Raw genomic sequence first — 16,806 nt, 5'->3', positions numbered from 1 at the left:
AGAGTAGAGGCTCTGCCCTGCAATAAGAGCCCCGAGCATGCAGATGTTCCTATCTACAAGCCCACCAATGCCTGTACCCACCCAGGCCTATCGATGAAAGTGACGTGGAAGGGGGTTTATCAGGATTCAACAGTTCAGCATGTAAGCATTATAGAAAAGGGTTGTGTAAGCATTATGCAACTATGACAAAGGGGTTTTAGTGCTTGTCTTACAGTACCAAATTAGTATTTTATTTCAAAGTTTTATATAGCGCGAACAAGATCTTCGCAGATATCAGAGCGCTTTACATAGAGGGGTACATGAGGGAACATATTCAAACAAATAAATCAGTAGATCACACAGTACAAATATGTGGCTACAAAGCCCATCACGTGAGTAATAAGACAACTAATACAAATAAGTAAAATGGGTCAAACAAGTAGTACAGATCGGTCCAGGGTGTTAACAGAGTTCGAGATAATAGTTCAAGTGTATTTAGCCATGAGGATAGCTTTTACTTCTTTTTTTAAAGAGTGTAGTGGAAGAGATAAGCCTGGTTTCGGGAGGGAGTGAGTTCCAAATCCTAGGCGCCATTCCTGAGAAGGAGCGCTTGTATGTTTTTTCCTTCCGGAATCTTCGAGGTTTCAGCAGAAGATTGTTTGTGCCTCTCGTGTTTCTAATTCCCCCAGAGATTGTCAGTTTCTGAGCGAGGTAGCCGGGTGAATTTAGGTGTACCGCCTTGTGTGTCATGCAGGCGATTTTCAGATGTATTCTGGCTTCAAAAGGCAGCCAATTCAGGGATTTCAAGTCCTGGGTAATATGGGAGTGCTTTTTTGACCCCGTGATGAGTCTCGCTGCAGCATTCAGAGAAGCTCTTAGTGGTGCGGTTGTAGTTAGGGGGAGTCCGCAGAGGGCGGTGCTGCCGTATTCAATTCGTGGGATGACTAGCGCTTGTACTGCGGTTTGGAAGTCTTTGGCTGGGAGGTAGGGTTTAAGTTTCCTCAGAGTATTGATCTGGAAGTTCGCTCCCTTTGTTGCCTTGCTGATATGTTGCTGCATGTTGAGATTGGTGTCGAGTGTTATGCCTAAAGATTTTGCTGAGTCCACGATGGTAGGTTGGACATTGAGTGCGGTTAGGAGTTTAAGCCAAATTTGAGTGGTGGATATCTTCGCTGGAGGTGAGATCAGAAGGAACTCTGTTTTCAGGGCATTGAGTTTGAGGTGATTATCGGCGAGCCAGGATTGGGTGCATCTGATCGTTGAGTTCAGGAGCAAGATGTCATTGGGGGATTGTAATTTGAGGTAAAGTTGGGTGTCATCGGCGTACATGTGAAAGTGTACATTAGATGCTTGTAGCAAGATGGTGAGAGGTTCCATGACTAGGTTGAACAAAGTTGGGGATAGAGAGGATCCTTGGGGGACGCCTAGCGTTACCGGTATTGGCGAGGACATCAGGTTGTTACTCTTGAATTTCTGCGACCTGTTGTGAAGAAAGGAAGTGAACCACTTGAGAACAGTTCCAGATAAACCCATTCTTGTGTTTAGTAGTTCTAGAAGATTCTCATGTTTAACGGTGTCGAATGCTGAAGAGAGATCAAGAAGGATGAGGAGGCAGGTGTCGTTTTGGTCTAGCATTTGAAGTGCGTCGTCAATTATGTGAGTCATAGCAGTTTCTGTGCTGTGTCCTGCTCGGAAGCCTGACTGGTGAGGGTTGAGGAGATCAAATTGCTCAATGTGTTTAGTCAATTGTAGTTGTGCGCATTTTTCCAGCAATTTGGCGAGAGTGGGAATATTGGTGATGGGCCGGTAATTGTTGAGATCAGAGGGGTCGGCTGTAGGTTTCTTTAGTAGAGGTGTGACCTGGCCAACTTTGAGGGAGTCAGGTATGCTTCCTTGTTGGAGAGAGCTGTTGATAATTCTAGTCCAGAGAGGGAGAAGCAAAGGGGTAAAGTTTGCCAATTTCTTCTTCCGAGTATGTGCCGAAGGTTGACTATGTAGCATTGTTTTTAGGTTCAGTGGGTGCTAGGCATTGGGGTTTGGAGTAGAGGCTTGCGTCAATGAGGAGATCGCTTTTTATTTTGTCAGTTTTTTGGATAAAGAAAGCAGCAAAGTCTTCACAAGAGGGTGCCTCAGGCCTAGTGCTGAGTGGTTGGGGTTGCTCCTTGGATTGTGAATTGATTAGCTCAAATAGTTTTCTCGGGCGTTTTTTTGCTTGGTCGAGTTGGAGGCTGAAGAAGTCTGATTTTGAGCGTTTTATTTTCCTGAAGTAGGCGTTTCTCTTTTTCTTCAGATCTTTTAGGTGCATTGCAGAGGGAGCTGATCTCCAGGTACGCTCTGCCATTCGCATGTCTCGTCTATCCTCATTGAGACTCCCGTCGTACCATGGTTTGGAGATTTTAGTAGAGACTCTTTTCAGCTCCATAGGTGCAGCCTCATTAATTATAGAGGTCATAGCGTTGAGATAGTGGTCAGTCAGAGTTTGGACGTCCGTAGCGCCTGTCGGTGGGAGTAGGAGATTGCAACTGTTAGGGGGCAAAGAGCCTGGGTTGAGCTTTTTCGAATCTCTTTTCCAGACTTTGGGCTTGGGGAGTTGAGCCGGGTTAACTTTGACTTTTTCATTGATAAAGAATGTGACAATATGATGATCTGACCAGTCACAGGGTTGGATGGACTCGAGTTGGGTCGAGGGTAGAACCTTTCTCGTGGGTCGGGCTGTTGCATATTTGGGTGAGGTTAAGGGCATCGAGGACATTTTTAAGACTATTTACCACTGCGTCGTTGCGATCGTTCCAGTGGAGGTTGAAGTCACCAAGGTATATTTGGGTGAGTTGCCGTCCGGAATTGGTTGAGATCAAATCCATGATTTGTTGGGAAAAGGTGAAGTTGTCCCTGGGTGGGTGGTAAATGCTGTGAAGAGAGCATATCGGTTTGCCCTCTCTAATGATGTCGAGGCAGATGTATTCCCAGGATGTTGGGGATGGTAGGGAGGTGGAATTGACTTTCTGAACAGAGAGGTTGTTCCTGTAGATGCATGCGATTCCACCACCTATTTTGCCTGTTCTGTCGAGCCTGATAATGTGGTAGTTGGGAGGAACCAAGATGTCCATTATAGGTGTCGAAGATTCAGTTAGCCAGGTTTCAGTCAAAATGAATAAAATACCTGATAGCTGATAAATACCAGGTTTGAAACCATGCTAGTCAGTTCCCTCTCAGACACTTGCAGTGTCTGTATGACAGAGCCCGTTCATGAGATTTAATAAACTTGTGTTTTGTTCCACTGCAGTGTTGATCCTCATTTTGTGAACCCACAGACTAAGGGTGTATCTGCACCAGTGAGACAGATAAAAATCTCACTTCTACAGAGTGTCAGGGCTTCTAAAATGTTAACGGCACCAACGTGGGCAGTACTACAAAGAAGCTGATACTCAATGTTAGGAGAGCTGGTGATCCGCCACGATACACCATGGCGTTCCTAATGGTGGGCCTGGCGGGGCGACAGACTGGGCGAGAGAAGGAAATGGGGTCAGTTTTGGGGGAGCAGAAGAGGCGGGTGGGCAGAATCTGATATCAATGTTTCTTGATATGTACCTTTCATGTGGACTCAAGCAGAGCAACAGTGGCTGCTGATGTTTGGTTGCTTATACGTTGAATGCTCAGCCGAGCAGGACAAACGTTACATGGCAAGGCTCTTGGCTGATTTGCCCAGGAAAAATAAAAATCTTAGTATTCTCAGTTTTAACTTTCAAGAGGTTCCAATCTGCCACTTTTAGCATTCAGTCATGAATATCGGGGCCAGTGTTCGGTGCATATCCATCAAATGAGAAAAAAATATTTGAAGTATTGTCGACATTTAACAGAAAGCGGATTCCAACCGAATAGGCTTCGTTAAGGGACAAATAAGTTAAAAAAGGGTGGCGCTGAGGGATAAATCGTGTGGAACCCAATGGGAGAGAGCTTTGAAGTCAGACGAAGGGAGCAAGAGACTACCTGGGCACAATATCACAGATAGAACTGATCCAAACAAGGGCATTCATCTGAATGTCAATTCGTGACAAATGACTAATCAAAGCGTGAGAGTGTCTCGCACACAGCAGTTAAGTCTTAAAGGACGAAGGCAGATGACCTACCCAGAGCAGAAAGCTGCCAAAAGTGAGAGAGTCAAAGCGGCTGGTAATTGTAAGGAAAAAGGGCAGTGGAGAGTGTGTTCATATGCATTCTATTTACTAAAGAGAAAAGGGTTATTAGCAGTACTAAGATTGGATGCTAGCTATTTACACAATAGAGGAAATGTAGAACTGCTCCAGGGCAATAATAAAGGGCAGTCGTATAGAAAGTTATGCTGTTTACAGAAAAGTAGCACACTTTATCCAAAGGGTGTTATTTATCAATGTAAAGACAAAGGCGGGGTACTCCTTTGAATGTACGTTTGGGAATGTGATTTTACTGCGGACAGATTGTATATGAAATGTTTTACAATACAAGTTCATAATTCTGATGATTACAAATTCTAAAACTCTGGATAAAAGAAATTCTGATTAATATGCTCCCGCTGTTGCACTCTTCAAAGTAAGAAACCAGTCTTAAAAAATACTTAATCTAGGAATAAATTATATACATACACAAAAAAAAATCTGCAAGATTGTGGTCCTGTCCAACACTGCACCACTATACTAAGTTGAAGGGCATCGATATTTCATGCTCTCAACAATCTGTTATCCGTCACTGTTACAATACAGCAGCTCTTTAGCAGGAATCAAAGTCTTGTCCTGGCTGGCCACTTACATCAAGGCCTGGATACAGCATGATCGTCACTCTTCACAACAAGCAATCCCAGGGTCTAGGATCAATCCAGACAGAAGAGTTCTACGCCTGAAGAGGACCACTGGCGTAGTCAGTACCCTAAACAATACAACTACAGGGAAGGGTGCCAAGCCAGAAAGCCACTAACTGTTGATTCAAGGACACTCATACCACTTCAGCTATTCAAGCAGGACGCTGCTTTCCACACACTAACTCTAATTTCATGCGTAGTAAAACCTCCTCAAGATTACCACAGTATACCATCATTGATACAAACCGCAGTAACCTACATCAGAAGGCACGGATGGCTACAAAACCTCTACCATCGCCAAGTCCACATACATTTTGCATCCTTTAGAGACAAACTGGGTGAAAAATGCACAATAAAATAGTGAGCTAGTTCAATAATCCCAGTTCCTAAACAACTTACATGAGGGTGAGAGTGGTATAGTAGAAGTAAGTGATAAATCCTGCTATAATACAGCTAGGAACACTTCTAGTTCACTCTGAACAGCCATATCAACTAAAGAGGCAATGTCTATACAAGGGCATATTGAAATCCTTACTGTTGGTCTACGGAGCTGTCAAATAAAACTTTTTTTCATTTCACTAATGGTCCCTTCAAATGCATTTCCAAAGATCAAACATTTTTTCACAGTATAGTACTGGACTACTGGGTAAATACATACCACTGGCAGAAATGGCAAAGTCTATGGAACTTAGAAAGTGGCTGATCTGTAGCAGTTCAGTTTTGATGCATTCAATTCTGCAATGCATTACATGACACGGAAGCAGCCTCAAAGCGCACAATAAGAGAAAGCGGTCAGTGGGCATGTCAGACTTAAGGAGATCAGGTACCTGCAAATGCTTTTTTGTGTGAATTTTGAACAGATCTTTAAGATTAAACGAGACAAACCTGTGTCAGCATTCATCTCTTCCAGTAACCCACGGGTCCGCCAGGTTCTTCCGGTGTCATGATGAATTACAGAATTTTTGTGCTCCTGAACCACAGCAGCCGCCAAGAGGTTATCCATATTTACCACTTCAGGGTCAGAGTTTGTGTCAGATATATCATAATGGGCTACCACAGGCACTCCATCTGGAGGGAAAAATAGAATATGTTGCCGATGTTTTAAACAAAAGTTCATCAAAGGGTGCTTAACTTTTTAATGGCAATGTGTAACAATCACACCAGTGACAAACATTTCTGATGGTCAGGTGGTATTTAAACCTCGAAATACAACAAATGATTGATGAGAAGGTGATTTTAAATAAAAGTTAGCGTTTTCTTTCCGTGTCACAACACGCTGATTTTATTCTACTCGACAGATAAAATAAAAAAAGTTGTGTATTTTAAGTTTTAATAGGCAGAATTCATTTCTTTTAGACTTCTAAAGAGTTGGGTTCATGTTATGATTCTCCAAGACTCGAAACATTAGTTCATATCTTTGAAGCAATGAACTGAGACTTCAAACATCAATGCCAAACTCACTATTTCCTGAAGAAGCTTACAAATTAGGATAAAGTGACATGGGAAATTCCTCTCAGACACCGCTGTGGCATTTGGCTTCGCATATAAAAAGGCTGTGGTGGCAGCCCCACAGCTGTTCATGTTGGGTCAAATTGGACTACACTAAAATCTTCCAAACGACCCATAAACAAGGTCAGAAAAAAGAAATAACTTCGAAAAGCAACTGATTTACTTACTATAAAAAGTTACGGTTCATTACGACACGAAGGATTCATTTTTTAAATTCTTTGTGTAGACTTCTAGTGTAAGCTAAGATATGTTCCAAATCGCTTCAAAGTTGGTATTGCAAAAAGGATAGAAGCGCAACCTTAGATGAAAGACAAAAGGATGCCAGGAAGAGAACGTCAGTATCAGCAGAGAAGCAGAATGAAAGAATGAAGTCTTAAATGCTATTTTAAACTTGAGGCAGTGGGATTCTTAAAAGGCAGATGAAGGAAGCAAGTTGCAGAGGAAAAAGTACTTGAGATTTGAATGATTTGCTGCCAAAGCTTTTGTCCCATGCAGTTTAAACAGCTAGACTGTTTTGGGTAGCATACATTTGGCGTCTGGTCAGTTGGTACCACAACAGTGGTTTGGTGAGATGGCTTGAGCACAAGGCCCATCATCACTGATGTCTAAGATGTTGAAAGTGGCATCAGAGCGGAAGTGGAGTGCTCAGTGTGATTCAGTCAAAGGATGAGAAGTGATCTTGTTCTGGGCTCTGCAGTTTGACTGGCAAGCTGGATGGAAAAAATACAATTTCAGCCATAAGGTCTATAAATAACCACCACCAAGATTGGAAAGCAATTTATATGTGCCACCAAAAAAAGCACTCTTTCAAATTCAAGATTGTTCAGGTTTTCAGGTCATGAGCTAATCTATTTTCAGAATCAAACTAAATATATACTTAAGCAAGTGACCAAAAAGTAGAAAGAATGATTAGGGCAGAATAGGTTTTTGACGCCAAAGAAAAGTCTATTCTTTCAGGCTGCTACAAAAAGTAATAACATCAGTCTACTATATAAAATCTCACAATTCAATATATGGGTTCACTTACCAAAACACTACTTCAATATTTATGGTCCACTGACCACAGTGAAACTCCTTCACCTTTGATTGCGAATCTTGGCCCGGAGCCACCACCATTAAGTGGATAATTCCCCATCACGACGCCTTGAAAGAGACTGCTGGGTCAAGCTTTACAGCTGAGCTGGGATTAACCATACGCTCTGGATTTGTGATCAATGGAGAACAGAACCAAAGCATACACGTATTGTGTTATGTAAATAACCCTTACAAGCAGCTGGAGAAGAAATGACGCCCAAATATGGCAGTAGAGAATTTAGCTAGAGCTTGATCTGCCCTCAAAGACTGAGACATTGACACTTATAAATGCAATGAGGGAAACGGGATTTGTCACTTCCCCTTCGAAAGTGCTATCAATCTACACAGGGAAAACAAAGTGAAATTGGAGGTGAAAGACGAACTAAAACTCTAAAATTATTCCTGATCTCTTCAGAAATAATTTCCTTTGACAAGAGCACAATCACAATTAATGTGCCACCTATTTTAGTCACTAAAATTAGTGAAAAGCAGGGCAATAACTAGGAATATCAAAGCCATGCAAATTGATGTATAGCTACCAAAACAGACTACAGCTAATCAGAATAAAACCTACCAGAAATTAGCAGGATATTTTATGCTCCTTGCCAGAATATGGACGTCAGAAGAGAACCCACATTCAAACAGATAACCAAGGGGTAAATGCATTAAAATTAAATGCTCAATGTCGAGCTGAAATCCTAACAAACATTTACAGCATTAGAGCACTTCAAGATTGCACTTTTCAGCCAAGGCTTTATTTCTAGCACCACAGCTGGAATACCTCTGCCTACTTTGTGACCTGGTCTGTCTCTTATCCAGATGACTTAATACAACAACAGGACTAATCTTAATCCTGTTGGAAAGACTCCGGAAACATGGGTCATCATTCCCAGAATGAGAAATCATATTTAAGTCAGGGTGGCAAGGCACCTGAACATTTACAAACACGATCTTGCATATCCAAGTCACTGGTAATAAACAGACTCATTTTCAACTGGAGCGATCAATACCTACATGCTTGCCCATTGTGAGTCAACCAGCTATCACACTACAAATCACTCCAAAATATAAAAAGGTGCCTGAAAGTAATAATGCATCGCCAGAGAATGTAGGAATGATACATTACAGTGTTGCCTAACATCATCTGTTGGTGATGTTAATGAATACAGTGCTCTACATAGCTCTCAAGCCACTCTCAAAATGTTGCTATATAAGTCAACAGTTAGGTTGCAAGGCTGCAGTGTGCAAGGCAAGAGGCTGCTTAAAATTCTCAGGTCTTTACAAATCTCAGAAAAGTAGCGAATTCCGATTTTTTTAAATTTTAATTATAGGGCGAATTCGATCGCAGCTAAATTGTTTCGACTGAAACATCTGATTTGTTTGATCGACTGCAGTTTAAGTCCCCCTTACTAAAATTCCAGGAACCCAACACTGCACAGAAACGTAAACAGTTGTATAGTTCGAGCTATTTGCAGAGAAGAGTAGTGTGTGTGTTTATTTCAGCAGCTGACATTTAAACACATCTCACCGGCTCTGGTAAAGGTAAAAATACTTTCTTTAACTGACTTTAAATGTGGTGCAGCCCTTCACAGAAGGCTAAAAAGGGTCATGCTATATAAAACTCTGCCCTATTATGAAGCAAACGAATAAGCACACGAAATTATTCCATATTTGTCTACAGAGTAATGTGGTTCTGCCAACATAGACGTCTAGTGGCACAAACTAGTGGCAATAATTGCTATAACAGGAGATGTTGCTTAGACATGACATGAGTTTTAAAATCGAGCACATTGAATACAAGTCTACAACTATAAGAGTTGACCATAGAAAACAAGTGAAAGTGGTGAAATCTTAACTTATAATCCCCTGTAACCAAGTTAATAGCCACCCCCACCGAAGTTTAACATAATTAGACAACGCAAAGTCCAATACTTGAAAATAGGTAGGACGCTCAAGTTTGTAAATTAAAATATATGCTATTCGCCTATTAATTCTATAAAACAGTACTAGTTTAGTTAAGTCACATACAATTACTGCTGCTGACTGCATCAAAAAACACCAAAATTGGATTTGCTAAAAACACTATGAACTGTGAATGGTTCATTGCTATTATAAAGAACATAATAAAGGGTCTTTTAAAGCATGTTTAACGTAGGTGATACTTTAAGTAAAGATATTTCAATAAAGTTTTTTAACCTGCACAAGATTACTTATGAAACAAGTCTAGTTCAATCTACAGCAGCAAAAAACAATTTTTATGGGTTAGGAGATATGGTAATAGACTAAAGGAGCCATTACAACAAACCAAATAAATTTCAGGTCCCATGTTACAATTCGCATAACATGCAGAATGCAACATAAAATGAAATGATAATACTGATGATACAAAAATAAACTGACGACTACCGCTTCAGTATACGTTATTGAATTTGTACAAGTGGGCACTTCGAAAAACATTATTTACCACATTAAGGCTAGAGCTGTGAAACTATTTATAGATTCTGACCCACATGAAAGCTTCAAGAGTCAGATCCTAGCAATCGCTCATCTAACCATGAACTGTGCTGTTTTCAGTTGACCTAATGTTTTAGGGGCTACTCCTTAGTTGTTAATTAACAAAATGTAGCCAGTAAAGAAAATGACTGCAGACAGCTCGGATATTAACAGTAAGCAATAATTTTGATGTTACCATTCGAATCATATTTTAAAAGGCTTCTAATGCATTTCTAATACACCTGTACTTTTCTGGTCACTGCCCTCAAACAAAAGTTTTGCAAATTAACAGAATACTTAAGCGTTCGTCAGCCTTTAGTGTGATGCTATGGACAATTAAAAAAGTATGAAATCGGTTAACAAAATGTCTGTACAGTGCAGAAGATACGAGGGTCAAGTACAATATTGACTATTGGACCATAAAAGAAACAGCCATATAATTGAAGACAAATTTAATAACTTTTTCAGTCAAGGGCTCATCTGCTATTCTACCCTTTATGAAGTCCAATTGTATTAGACGAATGGCTTCAGTAGTCTCTAGTCAAAATTGTACCACTCCTACATGTATAATCATGCAAAAATGTATAGTAAATGTATACATGCAGAGTGATATTTGTATAACCTACCCATTGCATTTAACTTGTGAAAGGAACTACGTCAAATCTTCATCAGTAGAAAACACAAGCATAAGCTTGAGATCTGTAGGTCCACTCTTGTATCTTCCACACTTCCAAACAGCACACCTTATAACTTAGCTTAAATGTAATGCACATCATAGACAGCAAACAAGGCATACATTTCATGATTACATTGAAAAAGATCACAAACTGGTGAGTTTGGAACATGTAAAACAATTCAGAGAAACATCCATCAAGGTCTGGTATCCAAACTCAAGGCAACGCAAGAAGGCCACACTAATGGTAGAATGTACACTATACAAATAAATCTAAAGTAACAGGAAAGATATCTGGCTTGCTTTCTATTAGAATGGAGGGGAGGGGGACACGAAGTCTTAAAGACATCTAGCAACTCTGAAACATGAAAGGGTAATGGGAGTTCTATTTAAGAAGAAAAACGCATCGCCCGAGGGCCACTCCTCATTTCCATAAGCCCGTCAGAGAAACAATCTCTCTCCGTCCTTATCATTTGAAATGTAAGTAAAAATAACAGCGAGAGTCCAATGCACATTATCAGGTATACTTTTAGGAACTGAAAAGAATAGGTTTTTCAAGCAGCTGCGAGTCGCTTGTAGTCTCTCTGCTAAAACTGTTCCATCTGCATACATTGCAAAGCCTGCAGAAAATGTAAATAACAGGACCCCCTGCTATTAGTGCTAGTTGAAAGGGCAGGGAAAATACCTTTGTATTAAAAAGACTCCCCGACAACTATAAAAAATGAAAACTCACAATCAAGCAAACATGAATATATGAGAGCGAAGACCTAATTATTTTAGACAAATACTACAATAACTGTACATACAAACCCTCTATTTCATGTTTAGAGGGTTTAATGACAATACAATCCCTACATCATAAAATCATGGTACAACACAACAATCATACCTTTAAACAGTCATACAAACAACATAATTCATATCATGAGATGAAAGGACAAGAAATACTGCTCGCTGGTGGGCAGGAACCAGACTAAACATATAACAGGGTGATCTTCAGACAGTTTATAAATAGAAACAATACATTTGTTTGGAATACAAATGTTGCTTGTATTCTTGATTCTTTCATCAAAAAATAGTCTACATGCGGGAAATCTCTATCTGTTTTGGTGAATTTATGGTCTAGTCTTTTTTTTCCATGTACATTAAGTGAGAGATTGTCCGACTTTGAATTTCCCACATAGCACCTGTTCTACATAGTTCCACCTCTGCAATTCCTTAAAAGGAAGACCACAGCACTTCTCTAATTTCCTGGAATCAGAGTAGAGGAAACGCCAATTCCTTCAGTCTTAAAGTTTGTTTAGAGACCCAGTGTAGAACTACGGGCAAGTTATTTATTTATTTTATTTATTTATTTCTAAAGTTTTATATAGCGCTACTGGACCCGGGGGTATCAGAGCGCTTTACAAGATAGGTAAACAATTACATTAAAGTAAAACAAGAACAATGTGCATTAAAACATGAGTTACATAAAATAGGGTAATAGAATGTGCTGGGTGTTTAGGGGCGATGGAGATCAATAGGAGGAGGGGGTGTTGAAGTTCAGAGGGAGAAGGGAGTGAAGAAAAGGGGAGAGGCAGAATGAAAGGCGGGGAAGGGGTTGAGGAGGAGGTGAGAATCAGGGAGCAAGAAGTGTAGAGAGTCAGACATCAGCCGATAAAAATTAATTACGGAGTCCTGACGAGAATATTGGTAACTTTTCTCGTGTACCTCATCGGGGTATTTTGCATTTTCACAATCGTAGCGCATTGTGGTGATTTGCTTAAATCTACTCTCTTGACTAGAAACCCTGGTATTCTCTTTAGTAGTTAAGGATGGATCGATTTTCCAGCCTCTTTGAAGATTAGCCAACACAACTGTAACTGTGGCTGATACCAGAACTATTTATAAAGTATTAATTACAGAGCACAACCACTATTAAGTTTCACTACTGACCTTGTTGTCAGTTATTTTAATAATAAGCAAAACACCATTCAGTGTATCTGGCTGTTTGCCTCAACATTTACTCCATGTCAACAGATTCAAGATTATATATGTCTTCTTGTTTTTTTATACGTGGATGATTACTATTTTCACTACGATTCACTGTATGGTGTTTTGCTTATTATTAAAATAACTGACAACAAGGTCAGAAGTGAAACGTAACAGTGGTTGTGCTCTAATTAATTAAGTGATGTTACGTGTATGGGGAAAAGTTTTTTCCATACAAGATAACACTGGGTGAGTGGCACAGTGTTGTACATTGAGCACGCCCATTTACAGATTCTTATACTTGGACATTTGGTTAGCAGGACGGAGGTATTGACCGGTGCTCTTTCACCGCTGCCATTCATGCTGTAATTGTATTTATAAAGTATATCAGACAATGCTGCCATCAAGACTCTTCGTCATTCTTACACTTGGGTAAACATCCAACGCCTTATTTTAGCTGCACTTAGTATATACCCAAGCATGTTGGACATTTTAATAGTGGCCAATTACTCTTCCTGCTTATAATATAGTTCTTGTTTAATCAGTAGCTTAACCAAGCTGCTTTAATTTTGCAGCCATTTCCGTAAGACGTCCGATTTAACTCTTGTGCATCCTGTATGTTGTTTAACGTGAAACTTTCTAGACTCCAAGATAGTGACCGCAGGAGATAATTTTTTCACTATTTACAAGTTATAGGATAATCATTATTTGTACCCAATATATCATCCAGTACCATTTATTTATCCATTTTTAAACAACTAGAGAGATGGCATTATCATTTAATGGCTCTTAGCATTGTTACTTTGTAGCTCTTGAGGTGGATATGGTTTCCTATTTATTCGGTCTGGACCGTTTGCCTGTAAGGAATCGTTGCTATAAAGGTCGAGATTTTGATCAATTCCACATTATCATCTTGGGGGCACTCATTCTCCACTTCGGCTGATTTCATATCAGGTTTGCTCTTTTTTTCAGTAATAAGTTGAGGTCTCTGTCCTTCTATGATGATGATGATGCATGTTAAGTTTGACACTATGCATGAAAGGTTCAATCATTGGGTACTACTGACGTTACCTCAATAACATGTTATTTCCTTACATAAGAGTTTCTCATTTGCTGGTAAGATAGCTTACTTTCTTTTGCCTCCATCACAGTGAAGGTCCTGATCACCTTTGTAAACTAACCTATGTTACATTAGGAATCATTTGGACGATAGCGATTGAGCGAAGCATAGCATGTAATAGAACATTGGAATGTTGGGAGCTCCATTGAAAACAATGGAGTGCTCTGGGCTTATAATGGCTGGTATAAACCTGGAGCTACAACATTCCAATGTTTCTTTGTTCACAGGTCTGGCTGTGAACAAAGGCTTTAGGGAGCCTGAGGGGATTCCAATCCCCTCACGCTCCCAAAAGGCTTTGTTTTTTTGTTTGAATATTCTGTCCTCTAGTGACAATGTTCCAATAGCCTTATAGCCCTTCGTAGATGGGCTATACCGCTATTAAAGTCCCTCTCCCTTGTTAAAGGCCCTCGCCTTCGGCTCGGGGCCTTTAACGCTGGAGGGGGCATTTAACGCTGGAGAGGGCCTTTAATAGCCGGTATAGCCCTCTACGGCGGGTTATAAGGCTATAATATATTTGCAGGTACTTACAAAAATATGTCGTGGCTTTCCTGAAGGCGTGTTGTTCGCCGAAATTTGTGTAGACTTTATTTTTGGATGAAAGAACCAAGGATACAATCCACAACCCTTTAATTTCAAATGAATGTGTTTCAGTTTATGAACTGTCCAGAGATCAATCTGTGAAATATTCGAGTAGAATGTTATGATTAGCCTACGTCTATTCATCTGATGGTATGAATTATGTTGCGTCTATTGCGACTTTGTTTTTATAGTTGCCGAGGGTCTTTTCAGTACTAAAGTCTGCCGTAAACCCTTCTTAGAGACATTGTAAAACAAGAAGGTCAACTATCAGGCAGTGTAATCGCTTTAAAATTTTGAGCTTCGGTTCTTGCTAATTATTTTGGTTGATTTACTATTTAAAGGGCTGTGTAAGCACCACACGGCGCTTAGATGGTGTAAAGTTTCAAATGGAATAAAGTTTACCTGAATGTGATCCAATCCATCTCTCCTCTGCCCTCCCCAATGTTATTTTCTGACGATCGGACTGAATTTGGAGATGAGAAGCACACAGTTGATACAGAATAGCAGGAAAGAGACAGGAGGTAAAAGTGTCCACAAGTGGGATGGGAAAAGGATTAAAAGTGAACATCTAAAAGGCTCTTACAGTTAAGAAAACTCGAGCCAATAAGCATCTGATTAGATGAATCACCATGGTAACTACAAAAATTATGTTCCACATTTCCTCTTGTATACATTCTGAACTGGGGACATTTCCAACACTTAGCTATACATTTTTAGATGTTAAGTCAGACACCCTTGCAGATTTTCAGTGTTTGAACACATCTCCCACCAAACCGAACGCATAAGCAGATTGGATAAAAACAAAATCCATGCTCCGTAGAGGCAAAGGTAGAACATAGTGGTGACTAAATTAAAGGTATACTGCTATTATGACAAGTAGGTGTTAATTACACCAAGTATCATTCCTGTTCATATTTGAAAGAATTCTCTAATATAGTTAAGTGGGAACAGTGCATGCCCGACATATTGCAAAAACGGTTGCTATGAATGCCAAAGCAGAACAGTGAGCTGCTAGGCAATTCAGCCATAGAACGATGCTTAAAAAAATGCTTGCCAGGAGCATTCAATTACAGTCGGCAAGCAGGGAGGTCTGAATTGCCTCGCAAGGCAAACACATAGGAGAGAACTCACTTTACAGCCAAACTAAGTATACGCCTCATGCAGACAATAAGGAATTTTAGAGATAAAGCAAATTAGTTCTTACTTCACCCATTTACTATCACAAATTGTTTGTGACAGAACTTTAAAACACATCAGACATGCAATCAAACCTATGACATTTGAGCATACTTAAAATATCGAGCTCTGTAGTAAATGAATCCAGGTGGCAAGAGTAGGAGGATCTCAATAATACTTTATTTGAGATACAGAGTAAGATAAGAGCGGCCACTTCGATGCAGTAGTAACCAGTCAACTGCCACTTGTAGAATACAGAACATAAGTCACACATCGAGAATACAGAATGCACCAGAGCAAGATTCTATAAAGACTAGAAAGATAACTAACAGCTTACAATGTACTAAACATCTTCTCCCTTTCTTAAAAAAAAAAAACATGAAGGGAAAAAAAAACAAATAAAAAGAATTAAAAAAACAAAAAAAAACAACTCCATGAATGAAATCTTGAAGATAAATTGGTGGTCGGCGAGACCTAACAGGAAGCACACACACCAAATCATTCTGAGACGGAGCATTGCCCAAAGAAGCAGGAGCATCTCCTCCACCAGAATTACAAATTTCATTTTGAAGTACAGGCTCCACAGGAATATGAGAGGCTAATAAGTACCCACTAGTCGAGGAAGGTAAGGAGTTACAAGGTACAGTGACATCGACTTCACAAGGGGACGGAGGAACATTGTCAACAGCAACAGGCTTCAATCTTTGATAGAGAGCCACCCTCCTAAAGTTCCAACACTCCCCATTGTTGAGAATGACACAATGTTTGAGAACTTTTTTTTATCTTAAACGGGCCTTTGAATTTCGAGAGACCCCTTTGTACTCTACCACTCTTGACTTTCACCAAGTCACCAACCAAGAAAGCAACAGAGTGACCAGGATTAACATGTTGTGTCTGACATGAAGTGATACCACCTTGTACATTTTGCATTGTAACCCGATGATTAAGCATCCACTGGTCCGTTCTCATCACCACCCTATCGTTGTGAATTTGTATGTAAGGTTCTTGTAGCATTAACGCCTGTAGCTCACTCACCCTGCGCAGCGAGGTGATTGCCACCAGGAAAGCTGTTTTCAAAGTTAGCATTTGTAGGGAGGCCTTATGGATCGGTTGGGTCAAAGGGCGCTTTCATGAGTTCCGTCAGTACTAGATTGAGGTTCCACGCTGGTGCTGGTAACCTCTTTGGCGGTGCGATCCTCCTTGCACCTTCCAAGAATCTTTTTACAATTTGTGAAGTAAAGAAGCTTTTCCCTGTCTTTCCTCTCGTGTAAGCGATTATGGCTGCCAGGTGTACCCTTAGCGAGGATGAGCTCAGATTAGCCTCGAGCAGGTGCGTGAGGTATTTAAGCACTGTGGAGTTTCATCTTGTTGTGCAGTTTTTCCTTTCTGCACCATAGTGTG

At 40.2% G+C, this 16,806-nt stretch overlaps 1 protein-coding gene across 4 annotated transcripts in view; it reads right to left on the bottom strand.

The window, feature by feature from the left end:
* Positions 1-16,806, bottom strand: part of ARK2N (arkadia (RNF111) N-terminal like PKA signaling regulator 2N) — a 399,402-nt gene that overhangs the window by 95,416 nt on the left and 287,180 nt on the right. For 3 of the 4 annotated variants that reach the window (XR_013606992.1, XM_078674756.1, XM_078674757.1), the window contains exon 3: positions 5,696-5,878. The exons of the other annotated variant lie outside the window; for it this stretch is intronic. Coding sequence is in view for 2 of the 3 variants with exons in the window: in XM_078674756.1 (XP_078530882.1) it covers positions 5,696-5,878 (183 nt within the window). In the remaining variant the exon portion in view is untranslated. The remainder of the gene's footprint in view (positions 1-5,695; positions 5,879-16,806) is intronic. 4 annotated transcript variants of the gene reach the window in all.

Source organism: Lissotriton helveticus, chromosome 2_1 (genome assembly GCF_964261635.1).
Source record: "Lissotriton helveticus chromosome 2_1, aLisHel1.1, whole genome shotgun sequence".
NCBI classification, from domain to species: Eukaryota; Metazoa; Chordata; class Amphibia; order Caudata; family Salamandridae; genus Lissotriton; species Lissotriton helveticus.
This window is presented reverse-complemented; position numbering and strand designations above follow the sequence as displayed.